This window comes from Drosophila arizonae, chromosome 2 (genome assembly GCF_054131065.1).
Source record: "Drosophila arizonae isolate 15081-1271.41 chromosome 2, UAZ_ARI_1.0, whole genome shotgun sequence".
Taxonomy (NCBI): domain Eukaryota; kingdom Metazoa; phylum Arthropoda; class Insecta; order Diptera; family Drosophilidae; genus Drosophila; species Drosophila arizonae.
In genome coordinates, this window is record NC_142922.1 from 10,262,370 (window position 1) to 10,290,070 (window position 27,701).

The 27,701-nt window shown below is 43.6% G+C and overlaps 4 protein-coding genes across 5 annotated transcripts; 2 read left to right on the plus strand and 2 right to left on the minus strand.

The window, feature by feature from the left end:
• Nucleotides 1–5,173: 5,173 nt before the first annotated feature.
• Nucleotides 5,174–5,873, plus strand: LOC108608584 (serine palmitoyltransferase small subunit B). The gene is made up of 2 exons (XM_018000023.2): nucleotides 5,174–5,488; nucleotides 5,546–5,873. The coding sequence occupies exons 1-2, from the start codon at nucleotides 5,392–5,394 to the stop codon at nucleotides 5,701–5,703; spliced, it is 255 nt and encodes an 84-aa protein (XP_017855512.1). The 5' UTR covers nucleotides 5,174–5,391; the 3' UTR covers nucleotides 5,704–5,873.
• On the minus strand, nucleotides 5,826–7,513 carry ppk31 (pickpocket 31). Its single transcript, XM_018000020.2, has 6 exons — nucleotides 7,400–7,513; nucleotides 7,199–7,312; nucleotides 6,928–7,144; nucleotides 6,212–6,867; nucleotides 6,046–6,152; nucleotides 5,826–5,989 (listed from the first exon to the last, which is right to left on the minus strand). Exons 1-6 carry the CDS (start codon nucleotides 7,435–7,437, stop codon nucleotides 5,826–5,828), a joined length of 1,296 nt encoding a protein of 431 aa, XP_017855509.1. The 5' UTR covers nucleotides 7,438–7,513.
• Nucleotides 7,514–9,389: 1,876 nt separating this feature from the next.
• On the minus strand, nucleotides 9,390–11,285 carry LOC108608582 (phenoloxidase-activating factor 3). Of its 2 annotated transcripts, XM_089464426.1 has the most exons (5): nucleotides 11,186–11,285; nucleotides 10,939–11,130; nucleotides 10,620–10,783; nucleotides 10,209–10,558; nucleotides 9,390–10,154 (listed from the first exon to the last, which is right to left on the minus strand). In XM_089464426.1, exons 2-5 carry the CDS (start codon nucleotides 11,000–11,002, stop codon nucleotides 9,548–9,550), a joined length of 1,185 nt encoding a protein of 394 aa, XP_089320552.1. In that variant the 5' UTR covers nucleotides 11,003–11,130; nucleotides 11,186–11,285; the 3' UTR covers nucleotides 9,390–9,547. The 2 variants fall into 2 exon arrangements, with proteins under 2 accessions (XP_089320552.1, XP_017855510.1); XM_018000021.2 differs by having other exon boundaries at nucleotides 10,939–11,220.
• A 1,931-nt stretch (nucleotides 11,286–13,216) lies between these two features.
• Nucleotides 13,217–24,893, plus strand: LOC108608580 (uncharacterized). The gene is made up of 2 exons (XM_018000016.2): nucleotides 13,217–14,916; nucleotides 22,927–24,893. Exons 1-2 carry the CDS (start codon nucleotides 14,121–14,123, stop codon nucleotides 24,147–24,149), a joined length of 2,019 nt encoding a protein of 672 aa, XP_017855505.1. The 5' UTR covers nucleotides 13,217–14,120; the 3' UTR covers nucleotides 24,150–24,893.
• The last annotated feature ends 2,808 nt before the right edge of the window (nucleotides 24,894–27,701 follow it).

Sequence of the window (27,701 nt, forward strand, 5' to 3'; positions counted from 1 at the left end):
TATTCAATATTTATTTAAGAATATTTTAATATATTTTTCAAGCTATTTTCCATTTGTGAAGACATGAATGAGCTTATATATAATATATACATAAATTAATATTTATTATTATTTCCACTATATTTAAGAATTTAGTGAGTTTCAACAATTCATTTGGTTTATTTGTCATTTTTGGCTTTCCTCAATTATTTGTTCTTATATTTTACTGCCACCATCATTATTTTCATCAGAACGAAGTCCAGACATCTTTACAATATCAATTTTATAGTTATTCTGTTCGACTTCGAATCGAACTTCTATCGATGCCATTTCCTGTAGCATAACAGAAATATTCGCAGCGTCCGCATTTGAAATATGCGCTAATTGAATGTGAAAACGAAATGCGAACTGCGAACTGCGAGCAGCGAGCTGAGGCTGGCAGCGCGGCCTCGCGTGGATCGAACGGCCGAAAGGCTCGAAAGAAAGCGAAATGGCCAAAGAGCAATGCATTTTGCGTTGTTCGGTTTCTAATTAAAATACCAAAAAAAAAAAAAAAAAAAAAACAAAGCCGAAAACCAAACTAAGCTCAATTGCTGAACGGACTCGACTTGGACGTGGCCCAGCTTCAACCTTCAGAGATGATGCTGAGCCACAGAGCTCGGCTGACTGTGTATGTGTGTGTCTGCATGCGTGTGTGTGTGTGCGTAAATTTCGAACAAAACGAACTGGCCGCGTTGTGCGTTGTTAATGAAGCAGAAAATGCCTGGAATTTTCGCTTGATTGTGGCTGTCGTGAAGCAAACGCGACGATCGACGCGGCGGCGGCTTTTCGACTCGAGTCGGCTGAGTGTTTTATTTAGTTATTGAACAGCTAAGCCCAGTCGGCCGCCCTTTTTTGTCCGCTGGAGCAGCGCAAAATTTAGCAGCATTTTTGGCGCTTTTGTTGTGGCTGTTCTTGTTGTTGTAGTTGTTGCTGTTGTTGGCTTTTTAATTAACGCGCGCTACGTTTTGAACGTTTGAAGGGTCCCGAGTGCACATGATGGCCATATAACTCATTGGAATTATGGAAGAAGCGAATGGCAAGAGCTGCAAACGTCCACCCCAGCCAGCACCCAGGCCAAAACGAGGCGAGGCCGGACCCAGCCAGGTTGAGCCAGGGCGCGCCAGGTGAGGCAAGGCGCAACAGAAACTTGTCTTGCGGACAAGAGAGAACAGAACGTACATAAACTTTATCCGTCTATAATCTAAATATGTTTCGCTATAGCGCGCTGTGCGCTGCGCTGCGCTGCTTTTCGTTGTTGTCGTGGCTGTTGCAACAATTTGCTGCAAATTGAAAGCCAATTACGTTGTTTGCAGCATGCCACGGCAATGGCAAGGCGACCGGGCAAAAATTGCAGCCACAGACCGAGGCTGAGGCTGAGACCGAGACTGAGACTGAGACTGAGACGCTGCTGCCTTGGCCGCTTGCTCTTAGCAGACGACATAAATATCAAATACAGGTCCATAAATTTGAAACCAATTAGCCAACTTAAATTGATAATAGTTGCAACAAGCTGCCGCTGCTGCTGCTGCTGCCACAGAGGCTGTTGGCGATCGGCAGCCTGAATTGCTGTCCTAGCATTTGCCTACAAGCAGCAACAGGAAGCCAAAATCTCGTGTAGCCTCGGCCGGATTGGCCGCTAATGGCATTGCCATTTGTTGACATACGTCTGACTTGACTTGCCAATTTTCGTCGTCGTCGTCGTCTACGTTGCAGTTGCAGTTGCTGCTGTTGCTGAGGCAATTGTTGTCCATATTGGTATAGAGCAACAGCGTCATATGTCTTGTTGTCTGGTGTGCCAGCGCCGTCCGCTCTGTCCACTCTGTCCGTGCCCTGCGCTCATGTCGTGCCTGTCGTGTCGTTCTAATCACAATTGTAGCTGCCTCCTTTGGCTGCCGGCCATGCGTTACCCATGCGACTTTTTATGGTGCTTTTATGCAAAACAACTTAATTTCGAGCCTCGAAACGTTAGCAACAATGCAGCGCGTAAAATATGCACTGCCAGCCAGCTAGCTAGCCAGCCAGGCAGCCAGCCGGCCTGTCAGCCGAGTGGCATCGGGACGGGCGAAACGAAAGACTTAGGCAACAAACTTGCCAATGTATAAATGTGCGCGATTTGCCGTGTTGCGAGTAGCTGTTATAGAAAATTATCTTAAACTGATTTGATATATATTCAAATAGGCGCTGTGCGACACATGTTGATGTTGTTGCATGCAACAATTGCAGCATTTGCTGCACTCACTCAGCTCAGCCACCTAGCGCCAGACACGCAGCCGGTAGCAATGCAAGCCAATGGCAATAGCAATAGGAATAGCAATAGCAATAGCAATGCAATGCAGTGCATTGTGGATAGCAGCTCTCTGGCGGAACGGATAACATCGCTTACAGTAAACGTTTACTTGTATTTTAATTAAAATATTTTGCCATTTCCCTCGATCTGTTAGCGGACAGTCGGCCGGGCCAAGAGCCGGATTGAGATCGAGCCATGTCCGTGTTTGTTGGACAGGTGGCATTTATAAAAGGAGTATTTGAAGCTAATTTGGGTGGGAATTGAGTGGCACAGATCCACATAGATCTAGTGCCTGGGAAGAGACAGTCGACCAAATAATAACTAATAACTAAGCCCGGCTCCACATATCTCCATCTGAAACTAACTGCGAAATTTCCCCAGTAGTTAATCGAGGTCGGAGGCAACGCTTTATAAATGTCAGACGCGGCACATTAATGTAGCGCATTTATCTAATTAGACAAGCGTTTTAAGCCCGAGCGTTCGCCGAGCATCTCACGCCAAATAAATTAATCAGCTAATTGATGGGCATAAATTAAGCATATGCAAATGAGCCGCTGGGCCAAATGGCGCGATTCGCGGCGCGCACGAGGCGAGCCACGACTGTCTGCGGCTTATTGATGGCCAATCTCAATTAAGTTGGGCAAATGGTTGGCGCTCAATATTTGTCAGGCCACGGACCACCCACGGGGCTGGCCAAGTTGGGCAGCTCTTTCGCCTGCAGCAGCTGGACAACTCAATTAATAACAATTTCTCAGAACAATAATGCAAACTGCGCGTCCGTTTGGCACCCAACCAAAAATTAGATTATCTTTTGGGCAACTGCAGCTCATTCCTGGCTCTCGCTATCGCTCGCTGTCATCGTCGCTGCGGTGTTGCGGAATTAGTTGCGCGGCACAGGTAAGAGCACAGGTACAGGTACAGGTACAGGCACAGGCAGTGGCACAGCAGAGGCACAGGCTCCAGCTCTGGCTTTGGCTTTGGCCTGAACTTTGGGCGCGCGAGGTCGTGGCAGTCGCATGTTGCTTCAGTTGCTTTAATTGAAAACCGTACAAAATGGAAAATGGACTTTCATGAAGGCAGCCAGGCAAGCAGTCTCCCGACTGGAGCTGCTCACTAAATTAGCCAACCGACTTTTTCTAATTTTGCGGCTGAGAGCGCGTCGAGTGCATTTCAGGGCCCGTGATGTTGGCATTTGGCAATTTATGGCAGGCCAAAGCGGTGTCGAAAATAGCGCCAACAACCGGTGGAGCCATAACGATAAGCGCAAGGATGATGACGATGATGATGATGATGATGACGACGAGCCTGATGCTGATAGCTTTTTGCAAGTTACTTTCTAATAATGCACCGCAGACAACGGCAACAATAGCAACAACAACAAAGGAGATGGGCTGATGTGAATGTGGATGTGGATGTGGATGTGGAGTGGATGCATTGCACACGAGAGTCATAAGCGCAACCAAGGCAATTAAGTTCGAGCGACAAGTTGCGCTGCTGGAAGCCAGGATAGCTATGGGTCAGAGCAGGTGGTGGTGGTGGCGGTGGTGCTGGCAGTGCAGCTGCAGCAACATGTTTATGGCTCGAAACGGATTGCACGTAATGGGATTTACGCTGAGCGACAACGATAGCCTGCAACTGATTCAACTATGGCCAGAGTCTCAGTTACAGCGCCTGCGCCTGCGCCTCAATAAAGCCGATCGCATTACCAATTAGGCGTGCACACTTGGCTAAACAGCCGCCATGTTCGCCACTTGGTTGCCTGGCTGGCTGGCTGGCTGGCTGGCAAGTGGAAATTGAATTAGTTGTCGCTGCATATGCGTGACTCGGTCTGCCCTGGTCTGGTCTGGACTCGCCTTAGACACAGATTGAGACTGGGTGTCGCTATGTGAGTCTGTCTCTCTGTGAGAGTGAGTGTGAGTGTAAACATTTTTTACACTTTGCCACATTCCTCTGCCGCGCGCATAAATCAAGCCACTGCTCGCCTGTCAATCCGCAACGGCAGCATTGATAGCGTCGTCGCCGTCGTCGTCGTCGTCGTCTTCGTCGTCATGGCCAACGTAGCTCTTGGCAAGTGCTCGGGCCAATACAGCTGGCCACATGTAGCTGTTGCGGAGCAGTGTGCTAGTTTCGCAGTGCAAATTATGGCGCAATGCCTCGAAATCCTGTTTTGCCTTGCAGCCGGCCATGCTACGCGAAGATGGTCCAGACGTTTGTTCAAAGGCAAATTTATCTATAGCATGGGCAATTGGTCTAGACTCTTGACTCTGAATCATGAAATATTGCTGTGTTGTTTTGGGTCACCAAAAGTTACAACAAATTTCACTTGAACTGAGCGCAATTAAATGCAACTTACAATTAATAATACTAATTCGCAATGTTCAATGTCAGTTTGGATTCTGAATGCGCATCTCGACATCATACACATTCTTTTCAGGTATTCCGGTTGCGAGCCTTAGATCGATATATTAACTGAGTTGTTTCGACAGCTTTGGACAGGTGCTGGAGAAGTGGATAAATATTTGCATTAGTATCTTGAACTTTATGTGATATATAAAGAAAGCTAAAAGTAAATCCTTTTAATTTTATCAAATGATTTCTATATATTCAATAGACTGTAATATACTACATTTTTCTTATTTAGTAATTAAAGCCGAAGCCGGCTCTAAAATTAGTTTCAATTTTATATTAATTCGAATTTATAACTAATATTTATTATTATTTACATTTTAATGTATTAATATCCAAAAGTCACTTTTTAAACTTGTATATCTAAAGGCGCCAATCAAACCGCAGTAGTTGCACAATAGCTGATTGCTATGAAACTTCAAGTGAGCAAGCTGTGCAACACTGAGTGGGCTATTTGGCATACAGCAACGGTCACACTGGCAAAACAGCTGGCTTAATATTTAATAACAATAAAATGTTTAAGCGAATCGAATGAAATGCTTAAGCGAATCGAATGAAATACTTATAAGTCGTATTTAGCACTCTTTCAAGTAAATTTGTTAGAAGTTAAAGTCACCTGATTGTGTCACACCTGTGAAGTCTCTACTTAATACTTGAAAAGTATTTACATAGCTCAAATGTGGAATTTAAAGGATTCTGCCGCACATCTATATCGGCAATATGAGCTGGTCACCTGCATCAATATGTTCGAGCCATGGGAGAAGAAGCTAATCAGTAAGTGAGGCTAGATAACGTTTTTTTCAAATAATCCCATTTCTCATGTATACGCAGATGGAATCTTCTTGTTGATGTTTGTCCTCTTGGTATTCTCGAGCTGCGTCTATTTGCCCAGCTATATGGACACGCTGATTGAGATTATAAGGCCAGCAGCTGCGTCCAGTAAGGTGGATGATCTGACATATGTGCCGCAGAGAATCAGCAGCATGTAAGACATGGCCCACACCATAGACTAGAATCACCCCATACAGGAGAAATCGATATACATGTGTTATGCACTTAGGACTTGCCCAATCGGAAGACAGATTATAAATGAATGAAAACATTTTGTGATTTACTTTAACTTGATTAAAATCTTTAAATATTTGAGTGTGCCAACGAATATTCGATTTGACCATTTCAACACCTCTCTGCGGTACTCCAGGCCCATAAATATTGCCTCTACGACGCGTAACGCTGAGAGATTGAAGAAGAGACTAATTAGACCACCGAAAGAGACTGAAAAGGGGAACAGTTAGTGGATAGCCAGTGATAGGTTCACTTCTTGCACTCACTCAACAAGTCCAGAAAAGTTTTTGAAACCCGCCTCACATAGCGTTGCGTGGGAAGCTCCACCAGTGCCACATGAATATCCGAGAAATCTTTCTCAGAATCCTGCTTGCTGCAATACAATATATAGTTATTCATGTTACATTTGTTTGATTAGTTCAAGGCACTTACTCATCGGCTGTATTGTATATAATGTTGTACTCTGGCTCCTCGCAGGAGCTCATGCAGTCACAGGACTTGCGCTCAGCGACCAGTCTGTCATGGATGTCCGTCAGACAGATCAAGCCCTGGTAGTCGCACATGGGCAACGAGTTCTTGCTGGGCACAGCCATAAAGTGGCTGGTGCAGTTGCAGTAGAGCAGCTGCAGGGTCACGGTGCACTCCACAATGCAGCCGGAGAAGCTGTAAAACTCGTAAATCCCAATGCGCTGCTCAGGGTGCTCGTGACTGTAGCGACAGCGGCGCTGCTCATAGTTCAGCTCCTCGACGCTCTCGTGATTGTAGACCTCGATGACGTTCAAGATGAGCTCCTTGTTGTTGCCCAGCAGGACTGTCTCGCGTATCATGCCCTCAGAGAAGAGGTATGGCACATCGATGGGTGCATGCACGTTTACCTGAATATCCGCCGTGGCCAGAAACTTAAGGTTGCCGGCTCCAGTCATGCGATTGTTCTTGAACTGCACCTGGGCTACTTTGCGCGCCTGGACCGAGTTGAAGGTGTAACAGACGCCGTACTCCGTGAGGATGGGCAGGAACTGATCGCAGCAGTCGAAGATATTGTTAAGGTACTGGCACTCGACAATAAGCTCATGGCACTTGCTGCGAAACTGAAAGAAAAGTCTTTAAACAGAGAGAAAGCGAGAGCTTGCGCAGTTCTTGTATCCCACCACATCCAGCAGCTGTGTGAAGTTGTCTGGGCATTGCACCTTTTCGCACATTTCACAGCTAGTGCAGATGCCTCTGAAGAAGGCAATTTCGCCGACAAAGTCATCGATGTGGAAGTCGTGCTCTATGCCAAAGAGCGAATCGCTCGTGTCCCAAATCTTTTCCGAGTTGTACAGCTCGCAAACGGTAATGGCCGGAAACGAAGTATTCCAATTGAGACTGTAAATGGGATTGAGTAAACTCTCTACATTGTCCTTTGACATTTCAACTCACTAAATGGTATCCAAGTTGAAGGACACGGATGTGGCGAAGTAGCTCTCCACCAGAGACTTGGTCACGGGCACTATGAACGTCAGCGATATATAAAGTGTACCCAAATAGAGCGACCTATTTTGAAAATAGGTTATATTCATTTATTATATAATTGGTCTCAATACCAAACACATATACTATATAATATACTATATAATTTACCCCTTCAGTGTCAGTGACAAAAGACTAATCCAGTGCATTGTCTGCGAAACGTTCGCTACCAAAGTCGAAACTGTTGTGAGCCACAGGCCAACTTTTGTTTTGATTTTTTGTATATTTGACCACACGGCGCAATACAAAGGAAAAGTCTAGTTCAGATTAGATCTACGCATTGTTCCTAATTCAAATCAATTTAGCCCTTTGCCTTGTGAATGAATGAACTAGTGGGTATTTTACTTTTGTCACGAAACATGTATTGCATAGAAGACATCTAGGGAACGATAGAGTATACGGTATGCGATATATTCCTGTATAAAATCAGTTGAAATAGCCTGAATTCTCTGTTTCTCTCTATGAACAGAGAGAGGTCTTTATGAAAATGTTAGGAAACTATTTGGCCGACAAGATATTGAGAACATGTTTTTTAATCCAAATATATTTATAATTTATACATACCTACGTACTCATATGTAAATACGTACATCATATCTAAAGTGCAATTTCACTACTTTTTGCTTTGCAGAAAATGTTTTGTATGAGATTTGAGGCGTATTTCTATAAATGTATAAATTATTCAAATTGCAGTACCGGATACAGTGCAGCTTTATCCAAACTAGATTAAGCTAGATTCTAATTTTGTCTTAGTCGAGTATACAATTTCAATATGCACTGCAATTGAGCACTAGAAAATAAAGATTAATTTCCCAGGGCTTCCCCGACTATAACCGTATAGCTAACGTAATACTGTTAGAATTGTGAAATTTTTTACATTTCATTAAAGTGATTGCAATTATAACTAGACGCAATATTAAGTCGCTAAGATATACTTAGTTGGCAATCAATGCATATCCAAGCAATCACTTGAGTGATTCAGTGCTATAAAATCCAATCTGAATCAGAATACGATTTCATATAGACGTGCAAAAGTTATCAGGGAGGGCAAAAGACTTGCGAGGCTAGTTGAGGGCGGGCTCCATTCCCGATTCACGATCGACATGAATCATGCAAGCTTATGATAATAGCACAATAAACTGTCTTCAGCGAGGTGGAGATTAACTCATAATTAAATCGGTGATGTACCCTTTCGATATAAAATGGCAATAAATTTATTAGCACTGCGGTTAGTTGACCACAGACAAATTCACAATTCTTCTTCTTCTTCGTTGATCTAAGGTACTCAACAAAATGAAGTAAGTAAATCAAATACAATAATTTTGTTTAAGCTTGCTATGGTCTTGCCACAATCTCAGTAATTTTTGATTGACTAAAGTAGCAAATCTTTTTGCCCATAATAAATTTATTAATAATGGGCGTACATTATATTCTCTGGATTTTTCTGGTGATTCAAATTTCTCATAGCTCTAGATTTGATCAAGTAATAATTATTACGGCGAATTCAGCTGAATAGCGGCCAGTCATGACGCCACTATAGTGTTTGCAATAACAAGGTGTTTAACATATGTGTTTGAGCGGCATTTATTAGATAAGCCGTATTTGCATAAATATTAACATATTTTATATATAAATCTAACCCATAATTATACTCGTTTACGATATGAAAAGAGATTATCTTTGCTCCATGTTTGTATTTGTGTCTTTTTTTTAACGCTGAACATTAAACAAAAATCTTCTATTATTTTCCTTATCATCAATTTTCCTCGATTGGAATATTAATTTTTTGAAAGTATTATTTCCTAACAAATTTTTATTAACATGAAGCGAGCATAATTTAAATACCTAATTAGAGTCAAGAAATGACAAGCTTTTGGCTAAAGCTTAATATTTCTTGACCGCAGGGAGTTTATAGTCTAAGATATTACGCATAAATTTGTATTATTCCATATACGTATCATTTAAGAGAGCTGAGGGGAATGAGTCATGCGTTCTGCAAGATTATCATTCTATAGGCTACTGACAAGACAAAACATTTTAGCATTTAAACTTCTGAAGAGGGCTCAATTTCCGCAACAAAGATAGAAAGTAACACGAAATATTTCATTTTCATTCTGCATTATATTTATATATGTATATTGTAAAAGACTAACAGCTACGACCAATAATCTCAAAGTGTGACTATTGCAATGGCATTGAGAGCTAAGCTAACGAATAAATAATAATGAGTATAAGAGATGTTATAAGATAGGCGTGTCCTTAATATACATTCTGTGTGATCCAGGGTAACATGTCCAGGACAGAGGCGAAAACGCCTGGCTGGTTCTCTCGCTTGCCGCAGCGGGCGCCGCCATAGGAGACGATGCCGTACTGGACATATCGCACCGTGTTCTTGAAAGAGTTGCGGAAGAAGAGTGGACCGCCCGAGTCGCCGCGGCAGGTGTGCAAGATGCCATCGCCAACAGCGCAGATGTGATTCTCGCTAACCGGAGCACCGGGATAGTAATTGCGGCAAACACTCAAGTCCTCCCGCCTTATCACCGCCTTGAGTAGCACTGAGGATGGGCGGTTGTCTTCGGTGCGACCCCAGCCCGAGATGAAGAAGCTCTGATCGTATGCTATATCCTGCGACTGGCGATCAATGGGCAGACAGATGGGCTTGATGTGGGATTTGAACTGAACGGGCCGATCGAGTTTGATCAGGGCTATGTCATTGTTGATGTTGTTATCGACGTAGTTGGGATGCACGCGTATGTCCTCGATGCCATACTCCTCGTAGGGTGGCAAGCACTCCTTGCGCCGTCCGCCAAGAAATTGGCAGTCCTCTTCCGTATCCAAATTGTGCTCGCCCATGCGCACTGCAATACTGTGGAGCAACGGTAAGTAAATTGGACAGCGGAATGTGGACCATGAGACTTACGGTAAAGAGCTTTCCTTCACACAGTGCGCGGCGGTTAGGACAAAACGATCGGAGATCAAGCTGCCACCACACAGAAAAGGTCGTCCGAAGGTCTCATACTTCAGCAACACAATCCAAGGAAACTCCCCGATTTTCGTAATCTCTCCGCCGCTTAGCTTCGTGTTGGCCTTCTTGCCGCAATCCTTAATCGAGTTGAGCAGCTCCAAGCCACGTGAATCAATGCGTCGCAGATTGGCATTAGTTTGGCGCGTGCTCAATGGGGCTTTCGTTCTCGTTATAGAATCCCTATTGCCGTTACTAGCGCTCTGAGCAGTGATCGCAGACGTGGTGCGGCAGCACAAATGAATTGTCTACGGGCAATTGAGTTAATTAGTACAGGTCAAGTTAGTTAATATTGTAATGGCTAATTACCGAATGCTTGCCCACATTGCAAGCCATTTGCCTGATCTGGTTCTGTATCGAGCGTGGCACATTGCGGCCATATCTGTTCTGCACATCCAGCACGAATTGGCATTCCTGGAATGGGACGCAGTTGCCCAATTCGCCTTTGGGGGTGTAACATCTGTTGTCCGTCTCTGAAATAAAATCAAACGTTTGCTTCAGTGATGTGATAAGCTGGCCAACCGAATCATAACTCGTTTAACTGGTTAGACTTAAACAAAGATCATATTTGTTCAGCTTTGTTCTGTCATATGACTCAGATAGCCGAACGCCTATTCAGATTACTTACGACTCAAGACCAGCGAAGGCATGGCCAATAGTATTAGGCCCAAGCCGCCCATTAATAGTCGCATCCTTTACAAGTATTCAAGAAGAGTTCCGTAAGTAACGTCAATCTATGCGATGGGTTGTTGATCTTTAACTCGACTCGGGCGCTAAACTGTGAATGAGCCGCGTCTCGACGTGTGCCGAGCTTTTGTACCTGGTGTTCGCGTGCTGTGTTAGCTGCTTATTAAAATGCATTCATGATAATTTACCCGCCTCCGAGATCATGTTGTTCTCAACTGGACAACAGATTTGCAGCACGTGCGTACAACGCGAACTGATCATAGACTTGATATTACCCAGAATGTCAATTGGTTCCAAGTCTGGCAGTGGGCGAGTGGGCCAAGCGATTAAATTCCAGGAAACCCCCCAGTGAGCAAATACTCCCACTCTCTCTCTCTCTCTCTCTCACACACACACACACATACACTTGTCACACTCTCTCTTTCAGCTACGTTCTGAAAAACTTTTTTATTTTATTATTATTTTTTTTTTTTTAATAAAGATACATCCAGGTAACATGTTTTCTAATTGAGCTAAAATGAAATATTTGTAGCTGCTTTCATAACTTCCCCAGATATTAATCTCCACCCATGCAGCAGAGCGGCTGTCTAATTGGGGCTCGTTCCCTAAACTTCTTTTCATTGCTTACTGGAAATTCCACAAATGGGAAGCCCGATAAAGTGGACAATATTTGATGTACTTTTTTTGCTGTCAACTGGCACGCATTAGATACTTGAAATCCCCCAATGTTTGATCAACGAGATATGTGAATATGTCTACAAACATATTAAAATGTAAATTTCTGACTGATATACTATATATGACTATAATAAAATACATATATATAAATAAAGAATTTTGTAGAATTGTGTGTACTTAAATGAATTAAATGAGAATTAATCTCTTTAAATTAAACTTATTGTCTTAGCCCTAGTCTAGCCACAATAAAAGTACCAATCCTTACATAAAAATATAAATGGGGCTTGAGAGTTTCCAGCTAGATTATTATTCATTCTAACAATTAATATATTACACGTGAGTAAAACACTTAAATAATTATTGAATAGCCGAAACGAAAGGTTATTGATTCATAATATAATTGCAGTAATCGCTTGTAAAGTAAGAATACTATTGCATTGTTAATTAATACAAAATATGTGATAAATAATATGTGTATTTACTCATGCTAAGTAGAGCTTTTACAAAACCCTCAAAATTATACTTCCTTTAATTTTGACAAGGCTAAGATAAGACTGCATCTTTGTTACACAGAACGTACCTGAATCTGCATTGTTCGATTGTCTCGGAAATTTTTGTAAAATAAAATTATATATATACATTGAGGATCTAAAAATATTATTGATGATTTTTAATAATACATATATTCAAGCACTAGAGTCCATTTAAAATTTATGCCTGCAAACAGTGTTGGAAATTCACAAAAGTCAAGCGATCTATCAAAGACGCAAACACTGCGCATAGCGTTTTTAGTGAAGACACAAACCACAACAAGAGGTGTTAGTTGGTTGAGGCAAAACTACCCTATAATTTGTAAGCGATTCAACATGAAATTACTATTTATTAAATTATACTATTACAATATAATATCAATTATTTATTTAATTAAATTCAAAGATAGTAATATTTTGACACGCTTAGCCCTTTGAGGCAATATGTAGATATTAATTTTAATATTTCTTTCAGAAGAAGGAGATGCGCTCTCAATAAATCAGAAGAAAATTTCTTAATCCAATATAGTCGTCATCAAATATTTATTTTTTTTTACAGCCAAAGCCGTAATGGTTAAAATAGCAAGCATTGCTTTAAATTCTCCTCTCAGCATATTAAACGATGCCCATTAATTTATAGACGTTTCTAATCTGCAAAGAACTCAGCCGGCTGATCGAGTCCGCTTGGCGAGACAAACAAAAAATGGACTCATGTATTATTGACTGCAAAGCTGTAAAACCGGTAATCTCTAGCTCTGCAAAGAAATCGTTCTCGGCAAATAGTTGCTCACCGATTCAGCTGAGAGTGCGAGCAAAACTCAGAGAGAGAGAACGAGTGTGTGTGTGAGGGAGAGCGAGTGAAACATACCTTAAGTTCGCAATGCAATCCACAGTGCTCGTATCGCGCCCTGCCTACCTGCACACTGCACCTTCCAGCTGGTGGGCAGCAACAGGTACTCTCTACCTGAGACGGGCTCGAGCGTAGAGCGTAGAGCGTTAAGTCGTAGACAGGCAGACAGAAAAGACCACGTAGACCGCCGCTCGCGTTGCTGGAATTCATTCCACTGTGAGACGCCGTCGCGATCGCAAGTCTCGAGCGGACCGCATATCTTTGAGTGCAGACAGCAAGCGAACACTGAGGCAGAGCTGTAAGAGGCAGCTGTAGCAGAAAGTAAACGACTTTTAATTGAAACTCAGTTGCATTATCGACAGCCTATATAGCTGAGGTCTATGTAGGCGCAAGGGAGTGTGCGAAACGGAACCGCAAAACCCAGAATCCCATGACGCCATATTTGTTTTTTCAACCTGATTGAACGTGTGAGAAGTGTCCGTGAGTGAGTGCCAAAGAGAATCATCTCGGGGCGGAAACGAAACGATTCTGTGTGAAACGAGATTCGAAATTCATTTAAATAAGTGAAACAAAATCCAGCGAAAATTCTAAAACAAAAAAAAAACACACAAAAAAAGCAAAACAACAACAACAACAAAAACCCCGTCAAGTTTTGTGAAGTGTTCGCGTGTGTTTTTCGCTGATATTATGGTCGGGAGAGTGTGTGTGTGTGATGTTGCAAGTGTATGCGTGCTTTGTTAGTGAATGCGACTGGCTGTGTAAGAAATATCCGCTTACCTAAGCGCACAAATTCTCTCGCGACGGCTTAAGAACCACACTTGAATACACCACAAAGCACAAACACACACACACACACACACGCACAGGCACGCACACACTGGTAGGCATACCTGTGTGTGTAGGTACGTGGCTAACATACATATAAAGCAAAACCAGAAAATCCACATTGCTCGGTCTCGGTGCGCGCCTACGTTGTCTACGTTGTCTACGCTACGTAAAGAACGCGCATAACGTAAGACATATTGTTTTGTTATCGTCGCTGCTTCTGCTACTGCTGCTGTGACAATGGGCGACTCCACGCCCATTTGCCGCTGCCGCGTGCTGTACCTGGGCAGCGCCGTGCCCCGCCAGAGCAAGGACGGCCTGCAGGGCATACAGGAGCCGCTGCGCAGCCTCTACCCGTCAGAGGGCGCTGTGGGCGCCAAGGGCATCGATAGCTGGCTGAGCGTCTGGTCGAATGGCATCCTGCTGGAGAATGTGGACGAGAATCTGAAGCAAATCACCCGATTCTTTCCCATCGAGTCGCTGCACTACTGCGCCGCGGTGCGCCAAGTGCTGATACCGGAGCGCGGCAATTCCAATCCGGAGCCAAAGTTTCTGCCGCTGGACTCGCCATTCGCTCGCATGCCGCGCGCCCAGCACCCGCCCATCTTTGCAGCCATATTGCGTCGCACCACCGGCATCAAGGTGCTCGAGTGCCACGTCTTCATTTGCAAGCGCGAGGCGGCCGCGAATGCTCTAGTCAGATGCTGTTTCCATGCCTACGCTGACAACTCGTACGCTCGCCAGCTGGAGACGGGCAGCACTGTCGGCGGCGGCAGCAGCGTCTACGGCACGCTCAAGAGCGGCGCCGGCAGCAAATCGAATGGCGACCTCACCAGCGTCGGCCTGGCCAACGGCCATGGCAACGGCCACCATCATCTGGCCGGACAGGGCGGCTGGAGATCGCGTGCCGGCAGCACCACCACGCTCAACAGCCTGGGACGCACATCCAACGGACATGTGCTCAACGGCTCGGGCCTGGGCATGAATGGCGGCAGCACAGGCAGCGCCGCCGAGGGCTACACATCAGTCAAAAATTGTAAGTATATTATGGCATGCCACTCAACTGCAGCACTCAAGTTTGTTGCCTAAGTCTTTCGTTTGGCCACGCCCCTCCGCGAGCTGTCACCAGCGCTTTGCAGTCAGCTAGCGCCTTGAGAACATTTTTGCCCCATCTTTAGCAGCCATCAGATACAGCTAGTCGCTACAGGTACAGTTGCCTAAGTATAGCTGGCATGTCATCTAATTAGCTGCATGTGACCGACACGAAACGTTAGAAAAGTCTAAGATACAAAAGCAACAATAAAAATAAAAACAAAAAAACGCCAACTGCTTTGTCTCCCATCTTGGCTATGATCTCAGCAATCAGGCAGCTAATATGAGACAGCTTTGTATGCCCTTTCAGAGGGTCTAACAAATTGGTGATGAAACTTGTTATGCATTCAATGAGATAGATGTGTTCATCTCTAAATATATAGACTTTATGGGACTACAGAATTGTATTTGATGTAGTCTGTCATATGATTCAATTAATCTAAAGAGATGTTACACAAATTTACTTAATCTCTTTAGGGTTTTCATTGCAACAGAATCTTGTAGAATAGCTTGGAAATTCAAAATTAAATTTGTCAAGACTATAAATCAGATTTGTTTATATAATTACTTGTGCAATATCAATAAACAGAACTGAATTTTATATAAACAGCAATCAAATTGAAGGTAAATCGTTTATCAAAAAAGTATTCACAAAAGATGAGCCTCACCTTGAAATACACATACACTCACATACATACACTTGCTGTCTAACAATATGTGCAAAGAAAATAAAGAAAGACAGCAAGAAAGAAACAAATTCATTGAAACACGCCTCAGACATTGTTGAAAAATAGAAAATGTTGTCACAGCGTCGAAAGTATTTGGGTGCAGTACAGGTATTTTAATGTTTTTATTGTTTTTGTTTTCTTCTCTATCTTCTATTATTGACAATTTGTTCGTATGCACGTTCCTCAGACTGTCGGACTGTCGAACCGGCTGATGACTGATGACTGATGGAGGGCTCGGCAAGTGGCAGACCTGAGCATTTAGTCGATGTTGCTGACGGTGTCTGGTAACAGAGAAACACTTACGGGCAGCCGCTAGAGCGTTGTCTTGCCGAGTTTTAAACACTTTCCACTTATTTAAATTTCGTCGAGGCACAGAAATCGCTGCTTTATGGCACTGCCTTCAGTTGTTGGCCTGGTCAACGACTACCTTTGAAGTTGTTTGAAGTTGTCTCGGCTATAGCAAAGTTATGATAATTAGCATGTAAATTGCTAGACCTGAGGAAAGCAGCAGCAACAGCAGCAGCAGCCGCTGCCACGTTAAATGTATTTCGAACCGATCTCTACTCGAGCCATGCAAATTAGCCGCATTTCGCTTTCGACCTGCAAACTCCTCCCTGGTCAAATCTGAGCTGTCTACATGGTTAATAGATACAAATACGACCAATAAACCGAATCCGAATCCGAATCGAAGCACTTTCTAGCCCCACATTGGCTATAAATGCCGCGAGTGGCAGCGAGAAAGGAAATTACACGATCTTTTGCCATATCATTCAAACTAAATATGCAAATGGAATGACTCGCCTAATGCTCTACGCTAATTAATAGAGTTTATGCCGTGAGGCAGGCGCATAATTTATATTTCTGCGGCATTCTCACAGCCTTCACTCGGCCACAGCCAGCACAGTTGTTGTCATTTCCAAGTGCAATTGCAAAATACACTCACTCACACACTCACTGACACACACTCACACTCACAAAGTAGCTGGGCAGGAACTGTGGTCGCGTGCAGATTAGCGGACGTCGGAGCCGCCAACGCAAAGCTTCAGATTCAAGTTGAGGTCGTGAGGGGGTTGCACACACACACAGATAAGGCTTACACACATGATCGTAAATATATATATTTATACGTTTCTATGTACTCACTGAGCACATAAATTGAGATGAACGCGTGAGAAAATTTTGGGTTAGGGTTTACTTTTGTTATGACTGTTTTCCATTCGCTTGGCTTTGGACTTGGTCTTGGTCTTGAGTCGACTTGGTTATTGCCCTGCTAGCCACTTTCTTGCTTCAGCTGGTGGTGGGAAGACACACGCACACATATAGCTATTCACATATGTATATATATATATTTGAGGGCTTGCTGGGAAGTGTGAAATCGAGTGGAAGTAGAGCCAGACCCGTGACTAACTGAGCAAGATCGGGGAGGGGGGGATTCTTAAATTTTGAGCGTGTGAGCAAGTGAAACTTTATTTAGATATGATAAAATCTGACAGACACACACGCGTGCATGTGTGCATGTGTGAATGTGTGTGATAGTGTGTCTCTTTCTGAGCTATCTCGCTCAGCTGTAGATTTTCTATTAATTAACATTGTTAATTTGCTTGTGGACGACTGCAAGATTAAGGTCTTGCTGCCGCTCATTGTTGCTCTCGATGCGAATTGAGGCTGTGTGGCATCTGGCAAAGGAATCTCTGGCAGCCAGTTAATTGCTTTTCTCTCACTCTCGCATTTATTTTTTAATTAAATCAACTAATTTCAATTGCATTTTAATGGCTTGAAAGTGTGCTAAAGCGAGAGCTATAACCATTTGTTGTTGCTGCTGTTGTTGCTCAGTTTAAGTCAAGTTTATGCAGCGACCTCAGCTGCCAATTGTTGGCCAACTCAGTTTAACTCCAGCTCCATTGATAAACCAAGTGGCCCACAATTTGGCATCGCCTCCGTCCCCAGCCTCCAGCCTCCAGCGAGCAGCCTTCGATTGCTGGCCGCGCCTCTAGCATGTTGATTCAAGCAATTTGCAGGTGGCTTTGTCCACACATTTTGTGGTACCATTTAAATGGCAACGAGCGGCGACAGACAACGAACAACCAAGACATACCATAACGAAACAAGTTGCACATTGTTGGCGACCAGATTCCAGTTTCGGCAACGGCACAGTTAACCAAAATTTGACCTACATAGCGCTCGAGGGAAATATCTTGTTTTGGCTGGCCGTGATGCAATCAGCTAATGAAAATTCTATTAGGAAATCAGTTTTGAGCAGCAAAAGTTTATATAGTTTTTAAATATTTCAAAAAAGAGCTATATACATATATATCAACATAGGAAACTAGTTGCTGATTGACGTGCAACAGCAATAGCAACAGCAACAATAACAGGATGCCCACTTGACCATGACTGAAATATCGAACAGTGGTGGGCGCAGCGGCAAGAGAAGCGGGAACAGGTTCCAACTTCCGCTTGCAACGAGCGGCATCTCTAGGAGCGGCAGTGCAACATTTTAAGCTACTATTACGAGCAGCGATCACAAGTGGCAGTTGCCGTTGTTGTTGTTGTTGTTGCTGTTGCTGTTGCTGCATCGCTGTTGCAGTTCCATTATTATTATGCAAAGAAGCTGGCCTGAGATTGAGCGTGAAATATACCCATAGATAGTTTGGCAGATAGAGACGATGACTGAGAGAGGTAGAGAGAGAGAGGGAGACGAGACAAGCGAGTGGCAGGCACATTAACCGAAATCCAGTTGCAGTTGAATGACTTGGCTCTGTTGCATGTTGCAGTCATTCGGCAAACATTTCGCGTTGACTTGCAACATTTTTTCAAAGTTTCTTGTTGTTGTTGTTGTGGTCAATCTTTGCTGTTGCCATGTTGAATTGCATTTAAGCATGGCTCGATTACACAAATTTGATTTTTATTATTCGCAATGATTGGACTAGCATAGAAAGGAGAGAAAAATAAAGCGAATTCCAGAGTTTGACCCACTTTGCATGCCAGCTCTATCTCTCTCTCTCTATATATACCGATTGTTACCTCTGCTGCCTCCTCCTCTCTATCTCTTTGATTTACCTTTACTCTGCTGTATTTGAATTGAGCGAAATTTGTTGCAATTAAGTTATTATATTCATGAGTAGCTCTTATAAAGCATGCGCTTGAATGTCATTACAGTTATTGTGCAATATATTATTATAGGCTTATCAATTACAAGTGGATTAATAAGTTCTAAAATATATTTCGCTTTCTATAGAGCTTCTATCAAGTTATCTATGCACTCTTCTTAGACTTTGTTTTGTCTTTGCTCATGGAAATGATTTGTTAATTAGTTTACTTATCTCAATCTAGATTTTATAGGCTCCCCATTTATTCCAGTGTACTCACCCATATCTAGATCGTATCAGTAATTCCTCAAGTCACAGTGGAGTTTGCTGTGATTGCACTCACGCCAGATGACAGATTTCTCCATGGAAAATAATGTCAAAAAATCTTTTCAATCTTTATTGTCTTGTCTGGTGGGATGTGTCTGGCGACACACACTTGGCTCCAGACCCCAATCCATTTCAATTTTCGCCCAAGCATATATGAATAACTCATAATCTATGGGCTTGTAGGTGCTGCTTCGCTCTGCCATTAGTCACTCAGCTCTGGCAGCGCGACCTAGTGAAGCTCTGGCCGTGCAGCTGCAGCACGAGCTCGACTCAAGAGGCAAGAGGTAGCGGGCAGCGGGCAGCGGGAAGCAGACAGCGTACAGCGGAAAACGAAATGGCAAGCAAAGGCAACAAGCAAATTCCAAGCCACATTGCGACTCCATTTTAGCATCGAACAGAAACAAAAACAAAACTGAAATTCAAAGGCGCTATTTGGGCTTCTGGCACTCCCCTTTCCGCTCGGAATGTTTTAGCTGAATGGCAAATGCGCTTAAATGCCAACAGTTTGTTTTTTGGCCAACTTAAGATACATTGTGTTTAAGCGGAGTTCTCATTTCGTGGCATGAATTGCCTTCGATTGAAGCTTGTTGCAATGACTCACCAGCTCCAGCTCCAGCTCCAGTCCAGCTCCAGCCCAGCCCAGCCCAAGCCCCAGCCAAAACGTGGAAATACAATTTTCACGCACGCATGCGCTGAGGCCACTCGCCACATTAAGTGAGAGTATTAATTTTACTTTTCGTGAATGGAGTGCGCTGCGGATAGCACTGCACATTGCTTATGACATAAGTGTAGAGAGAGAGGGAAAGAGTGAGAGAGAGAGAGAGAGGGAGAGAAAGAAAGAAGAGGGGGCCTTCGGTTAGACTTGTTTAAAACAATTTCACGTAATTATTGCAGCTAGCGAAATGCGAAACAATTAAAAATTGTAAATCAACTTCCACGCTCCAAGCTCGAAATTAGCGTAAATTGCAACTGGAAGTGTAATTACCAGCTACAGCTTTGCATTTTTGCCAAGCATTACAAATCGAAGCCAACTAACTAGCCAGCTGCCCGTCATGGCTCGGTCCGGCCCGGCTGATACATTGCTCAGCAATTTGATTGACTTCCGCAAAGCGTTTACGCAGATTATGCTCTGCGGCGAGGTAAATGCCTCAAATGGATTGCTTAAACACCAAATCAAAGCAGAGTTTCACTTCGATACATAATTATAATAAGGAAGTTCTTAAATGGTTCCAGTCAGATTAGCCTCAGATCTTAGATATATTTGGAGTCTGTGAAAGTTTTTATTCACCTATATTTATATAAGCCATTTATCAATATGACTCTGTTGAAATAATTATGGATTCCTTTGCCTTGAATCGTGTCGGAAACTTCAGCTTTGAATGCTGCCCGAAACAATTAAGAATAACATTTTCAACACTTTCAATTCGTATGGAGAATGATAAATGAAGTCTTAGATGTAGTGTGAGCGACCCGCTGAAACTGAAATATAATTTCAGTAAAAACCACTTAAGTTCACTTTCGAATATCGAGCTCAGAAATGAAAGTTGCCAAGATATGGATCCATATACAAAACGGGGCAGAGCCAAATGCCAGAATTTATGTGAGAATTGGCGAAATGGGCTCTCTTGGACATTTCGTATATATGCGATATAATGCATTTGACATTTGGGCATGTGAAAAGCTTGCTAATTAAGAAACAGCCACTGAAACGGAGCGTTTCCCACAATGTCTGCAGCCAGTTCCGCTCAAACAATACGATTTTTATGTAGAGTTTTTCAGCTAGCCGGGGAGCTATCCGGGGGGCGTACACAGTGCCCAAAAAGTTCGCTCTCATTTTCAACGTCAGTCAGTCGAGCACGTTGGCCGCGTCTCGGCGGGGGTCAATAGACCCCAACGCGACCGGAGATTTCTCATGCCAGCAGCAGCAGCAGCAACGGCAGCGACGACAAAGCAGCAAAAGAGCCAAAGAGCTGCAGAGCCACAGCAGAATAGCAAAAAGTAAAAAAAAAGAGCGGGGGAACCAAACCAAATTATGGCATGGCTAAGAAGCGAAGCTACAAAGGCAGACACTAACAACAAATGAATATAAGATTAAAAACTAGAAAGAACAGTTATTATTGAGAGCTCGAATTGCTAATACTCTTCATAACAAAGCAAACAATTTGTTTAATAAACATTTCAGTTTTTCTTGCTGACACAGATTTACACTAAAGGCATAGATAGTCTTTTGCTAACAATAAATTCGAGCATTTTAAATTTACATACTTGAGTATGACAAATTTTATTAAATATATTTGGATGCATATAAGTTAGAAACAGTCTTCCACTCTACATATTTAACTTGCTTATAATAGTACAAAGTTATAGAAAATATTCATATATCACCGTATTTTATAGTCGATTCATAATGCTCGCTGGCAGAGTATGCTGAAAAACTGACTCGTCGCTTTTTGTCGTCTGCCGGACTGGGCGGTGACTGCGGCTTCGACAGCGACGGCGACTGCGACTTCGACGGCGACGGCGACGGCGACTGCGACTGGGGCTGGGCTGGTTTTTTGTTTTTTTTGCTTTTTTGTGGCAGGAAGCTAGGGCGAAGGGGGCGCAGCGCTGGCTGGCGGCAGGTGTGTAGCCGCCGCGCTCAAGTTATTAAATTACCGTTATTTATTACAAAACCGTTTGCCGTTGCCAGTGCTGTGATTGCTGCCATGGCCCAAATGCGCTGCAGAACCGCGCCAACCTTCATCGGCTGCGACAAAAGGCGACGCTCAACTCGATAGTAACGGCATCGCGAATGTCTATGCATGTGTGTGTGTGTGTGTGTGGTTAGTATATTTATAGATACACATAAGTGTATCTGTAACTGTCGAACATATTCGCATTGCCTAACTGACCAAGTCACACACACATACACATACACATACACACCTGTACGTAGTACGTGCGAAGGGAACACTTAAGAGTCGTCAAAGTCGAACCGAAGCGCATTCAATTGCCTCACAATCGATTCATTTGAATGCGACCGCCGTTGCTGTTGCTGTTGCCGTTGCCATCGACTCTTGACGGTCTTGGCCTATATTCATTTAAATTTGTTTTTTGGATTAGACGCGCTCGGCTAATTTCCAGCATTTTGGCTAATGGAAATGCCATTGCCCGGGCCCAGCGCTCGCCACTTGGCGCATGAATCAGCGCTTTAGCCTCAACTGCCCGGCTCGGCCCGTAATGTGAGACAAGTGCGGCCCCCGCCCAGCTCTGGCCCCCTCTGGGACATTAATAGTTGGCTGGACAGCATCCATTGGCCGCGAAGGTCAACCAGCTATCGAGTGAAACCCAAGAGCTGCATTCAGATCACCCAGTCGATTGCGTCCAAACTCGTTCTTAGCTTGGAGTTGTTTTTTTTTATTTATTTATAAATTGTATGTTATATAAAATAGTTAAGAGTTGTTATTTTGCGTCTTACCCAAATCATTCAATTTGAAATCAATTCACAATCTTTTGTGAACTTTTATGCAATTGATTGTGGATAAACTCTTTAAGAATTGATCTTTGATGTGTTGAAGAAAGTTTTTATTCATTTGATTTATTATACAAAAAGTACATATGAAAAGGAGTTATAGTTCTCTGTCTAGCATTTCTAGCTTATTTTGAGAGTAGCTCATCAATCCATTAACAATTTGGTTAATCACTCAGAAGAGTCTGTTCTGAGTTCCTCTCGATGAACTCTTAAGAATTAGAGCTACCCATAGACAATTAATGGAGTATTTAATTGTTCAGCCATACTAAGACTCCTTCAACTTCTTCACTCAATTGCAGTTTATGGTAGCAGCGCTGACCTGAACGTCACCGTGGATGATGGCGACGCATCTGTGTACAATGGCGATGAGAACCACAAGGTGTGGAGCGGCTCACAGGATCAGCTGGACAGCATTGGCGCCGCGGAGAGTCCCTATGAGCTGTATGCCGGCAATACGTCCACGCTGGGCAGGCCGCTGCGCGCTCGTCAGATCAGCACGCCCATCGATGTGCCACCGCCGCCAGTCAAGGAGGAGCGCAAGACGAAGCGCGAGAAGAAGTCCTCGAAGTCGAGCGGCAGCCAGAGCTTGTCGGGCACACTGATCAGACCAAAGCCCATGCATCCGGCGACGGCGATGCATCGCACACAAATGCATGCAGGACCGGGACCAGGTCCCGGCTCTGCCAGCGTCATCTATGGCCCCATCTCCGGGCCGCACGCTGCGCGCCAATATCACACAATTAGTCATCGCGGCTTTCCGCCCGGTCCGCCGCCGCATCACGCGCATGCACATGCACATGCGCATGCACAGGCACAGGCGCATGCGCAGCACATGATGCAGATGCAGCATGCACAGCATATGGCCGGCCTGCCGCCGCTGCAGATACCCATGATGCTGCCGCAGCAGTACGCGACGCTGCAGCCGTCGCGCTCCACCAGCAAAAAGAAGAAGAAGGATAAGAAGAACGGCGGCGTCGGCATGCCCGTGGGCATGCCCATTGTGCCGCCCATCTACGCCTACCAGCAGGCAATGGGCGGGGTGCCGCCGCCGCCGATGGCGCAGTCAATGATCGGCGAGCCGCGTCCCTTGAGCATGTCCAGCCGCAAGATGGCCGCCTCCATGGGCAACGGCCTGGATGACTCGGGCAACTCGGGCGCCGAATCGCCGTCGCCAGGCGGCACGGGCATCTATCGCCGCAAGGGTCACCTGAACGAGCGTGCTTTTAGCTACTCCATACGCCAGGAGCATCGCAGTCGCAGCCACGGTTCGCTGGCCAGCTTACAGTTCAATCCACCGGACATGAAGAAGGAGCGCGAGATTGCACAAATGGTGGCCGGCCTGGACCTCAGCGACGGCGAGCGCCGCCAAGTGGCCCCCGGTCCGGCCACGCTGCAGCGCAAGCAGTCTGCCATGACGAACGGAGCAGCGGGTCCAGCGCATCCACACGCTCATCCGCATCAGCCGCATGCGATATACGGCCCACTGGGCCCCGCAAGTAGCTTCGGCAAGCCGCGCAGATAAGCAGCCAAGCCAGGCAGTCTACACCTGACAAGGACTAGAAGTACTACATATATACACATACATATATATATACGTACGATCATATATATACATATATAGAGTTACACAACATTTTAGCGATGCTGGTCAACTTAGAAATGGAATCGAATCAACAGTTAAACAAAAGAGCGACCAAGCTGTACTGCAGCAATAGACTTCAGATAGGATTGGGTAACCAAATTTCGAAGCGAATATCGTTTACGATATTGCAATCAAAATCAATTATCAACAATGAATATGTGTGCCTTACTAGGTTTATACTTTAAGTATATATATATAAATATAATGAAAACTAAAACAAGAAAAGAGAGAAAAAAACATTTATTGAGAAACCTTTCCGATGAAAGCAAAGACAACAAATAACCGATTATAATACATAATGTAGAATAATATAATAATAAATAAATCACACTTGAGAGCTGGAGAAAAACTTCTGTTTCCGAGATTTGCGAGCACAAATGTAAAATATCTTCACGAATGAGCTAGTTGAAAGCGTTTACACTTAGCTATAGACACATACACAGACACATACACGGACACATACACACATGCATATATAAATATATATACCTACTAATAATACTGTTTTTTCAATCTGTCCATATTAGCATGTTAAAGCGCAGATGTAATAGATATGCCTAATCATAAATACAGACAAATATACAGAAATATGTGTACAATAAATATAATAAAATGTTAAAGAAACGCTTCTTTTATTTCGTACACCTATGGAGAGCTGGCCCAAACTCGATTTCCACTAGCCACTACTAAGCCAAGTTCTATTTTTATCAAATTCGACTATGGCTGCGAGGCTCGGCCCAAGCACACCTTCGGCTCAATCAATTAGCATGCGTGGAGCACAACATGAATAAATATCAGCTATTTGCATACATAGATGCATATGTATGTATAGGCATATGTGTGTATATATGTATAGGTATATGCATATATCAGTCAGTCAGTTTAACTGATTGGCACAGCGGGTGTTCTTGTAGAGGAGGGGAAGCACAAAATGCCGTGAGTGAAGCCTAGAGACAGCCGCTATACACTGAGAAAATTGATGTAATTCTAATTTATTTCTGCTGATTTAAGATTACATACTTATGAAGTATATATAATCATATACAGTAAAACTTAAATAGAAATCGAATACCAAATCGTCTTTGTGGTTCATTTATTTATTTTATTTTTTTGAATATTTCGAGTCAAGTGCATGTCCCTGAATATTAAAAACATTCTTATAAACCCAAGGTCAAACTAGTCTAATCATCGCATGCAGTACACATGTGTGTATATCTGGTCGAAATAATATATTTCCTAAAGCTATAACTGGAGCAAATAAAACAACTAAAAAGCTCTAGTCGAGACTGCTCGACTACGAGATCCCCTGAACCCTTCGAGCAAAAGCTATTTCATGCATCTTTCTGCTTACAGAAGAAACACGCACACATGCATACACACAAACACATACACACACAAGCACCCACGCATAAACACGCATGGGCTGCAGTGTGCGCTTACTATGAGAACTTAATTGTCTAATAACTTTTTTTGTGGACCTACGATCTTCATGAAACTTTCAGATCGTAATTATCACAATAATATGCGTACACTTGCCAAAGCACAAGTTTTTAGTATTTAGTATTTGAAATACGCCTTTTACAAAGGTGATGGAGAGGGGGTGGATATAGGCGTGGAGGGTAAAAACCGAAATTGTATAAAATGCATATCAATATACATTCAAAATTTGGAGACGGTAGCTTAAAAGATGTAGGAGACATAATTTTATAGCTGATTTTCGATAAGGTTTTTTATCGATAAAAAAGATCAGCGATATCCCTGATCAAGAATATTAATATATACTTTGTGGGGTCTGCCACACCTCCTTCTGCCTGTTACATACATTTCAACAAAACCATTTCCCATTGAAAATGGGTTCAGGGTATAATTAGTTTGCATTTCAGTAAAAGTATATACATATATTTACACTGCATTTTGAGCAGTGTATGTGGGTGAAGTCAGACTCCCACCAGCTGAATTACAGAATATTACTTCAGCCTATGCTCAGATCTATAATATATATACATATTTGTATGGCTGGAGTCTAGGCAATGCATATGGGCTGTCGCACAATGGAATTTGCATGCAAATTCTTGGCATGTCGCTGACTGCAGATTTCATATTTGCATATGGCATGCCAGAGGCCGGGCCGGGGCTTAGGCTTGGGAGGGCCTCGTGTCAAACACAAATGTTCAAACACAAATTATTCGAATATTTTGTTAACAATCGACTAAAGTAAAACAAGCGAAAGTTGCAGCGAGCATACTTTATGTGCATATTCGAATTTTGAGTGATGAAATCGTTCGAGACTGTTGAGAATTTCGGCAGAGCGACAGAGACAGAGGCAGAGCAAGAGGGGAGAAGCAGAGAGAGAGAGAGAGAGAAAGAGAGAGGGATGGAGCCGCAAGCGAATCCAATTCCGATTTCACTTCCAGTTTTTGAGTCGGCGCTACTTACTTATAATGCCGAAAGCAAAGATCATCGCAATTCAAGCTCAACTTTAACTTCCACTTGGTAAGGGGGGCAGCATGTGTGAGCTGTATATTAAGAGATACAAGATACGAACACAGATGCCGATACGGATACACACACTCACACACACGCACATACACATACAGAGAGGCAGGCAGATGCGGTGCTGCAGGTGAACAGGTTAATTCCCAAGCATTTTATAAGCACACAAAAGGCCAAAAGCGAATTGCATCAGTGTCCTCGTTTATATATTATATATCTTTTATTTTGGCCACAATAATTGCGCTGGGCTGGGCGGTATGGCCCGTATTACCTGCACCAATAGCCATTTACCTTTATGCGCGTATTACCTAATTGCCGCCAGGCGCGAAGCATATATTTTTCCAACCGCTTAACGTATAAATCAAAATTGGCAGTTCCAGTTTTCAGTTTGCAGTTTTCAGTTTGCTGTTTTCGGCTTTATGTTTTCTACTTTCAGGAGTTATATGTCTGCCCCTCGCATTGCGTAAGAGATTTTCAATTAAAAGCGCGTACGGAGCCGCTCGGCGGGAGGACGGGGCATCCCTCGGGCTGGCCGGCGGCTGTGTGTGTGTATCTGTGAGTGTGTGTCAGCGGCACAGCCGTCGCGTCGTTAGCTTTATGGAAATTCCACGTTTATGCAACGAGAAAATGCGGCAAGAAAATGTTTTCCATTTCCAGTTTTACTGGAATACCAACGCCGACTTGGGCAGCTGGTCAAGCAGGCAAATCGCTGAGCGCACATGCCACACCATAAGCTGTCTCCAATGCATCTCGATTATGGCCGGCCCACCCGAGGGCCACCATAAATTGGGGGAAATGGATGGCACAGCCTGCCACAGAAAACCCATTTTCCCATTTATCTAATTGTAAATGCAGGTGATGCTAACTAAACTGATTGTGCTGCTAACCAAGTCATATCAAGCGGATGAATTCGCTTTATGTATCTCACGTACAGAACAC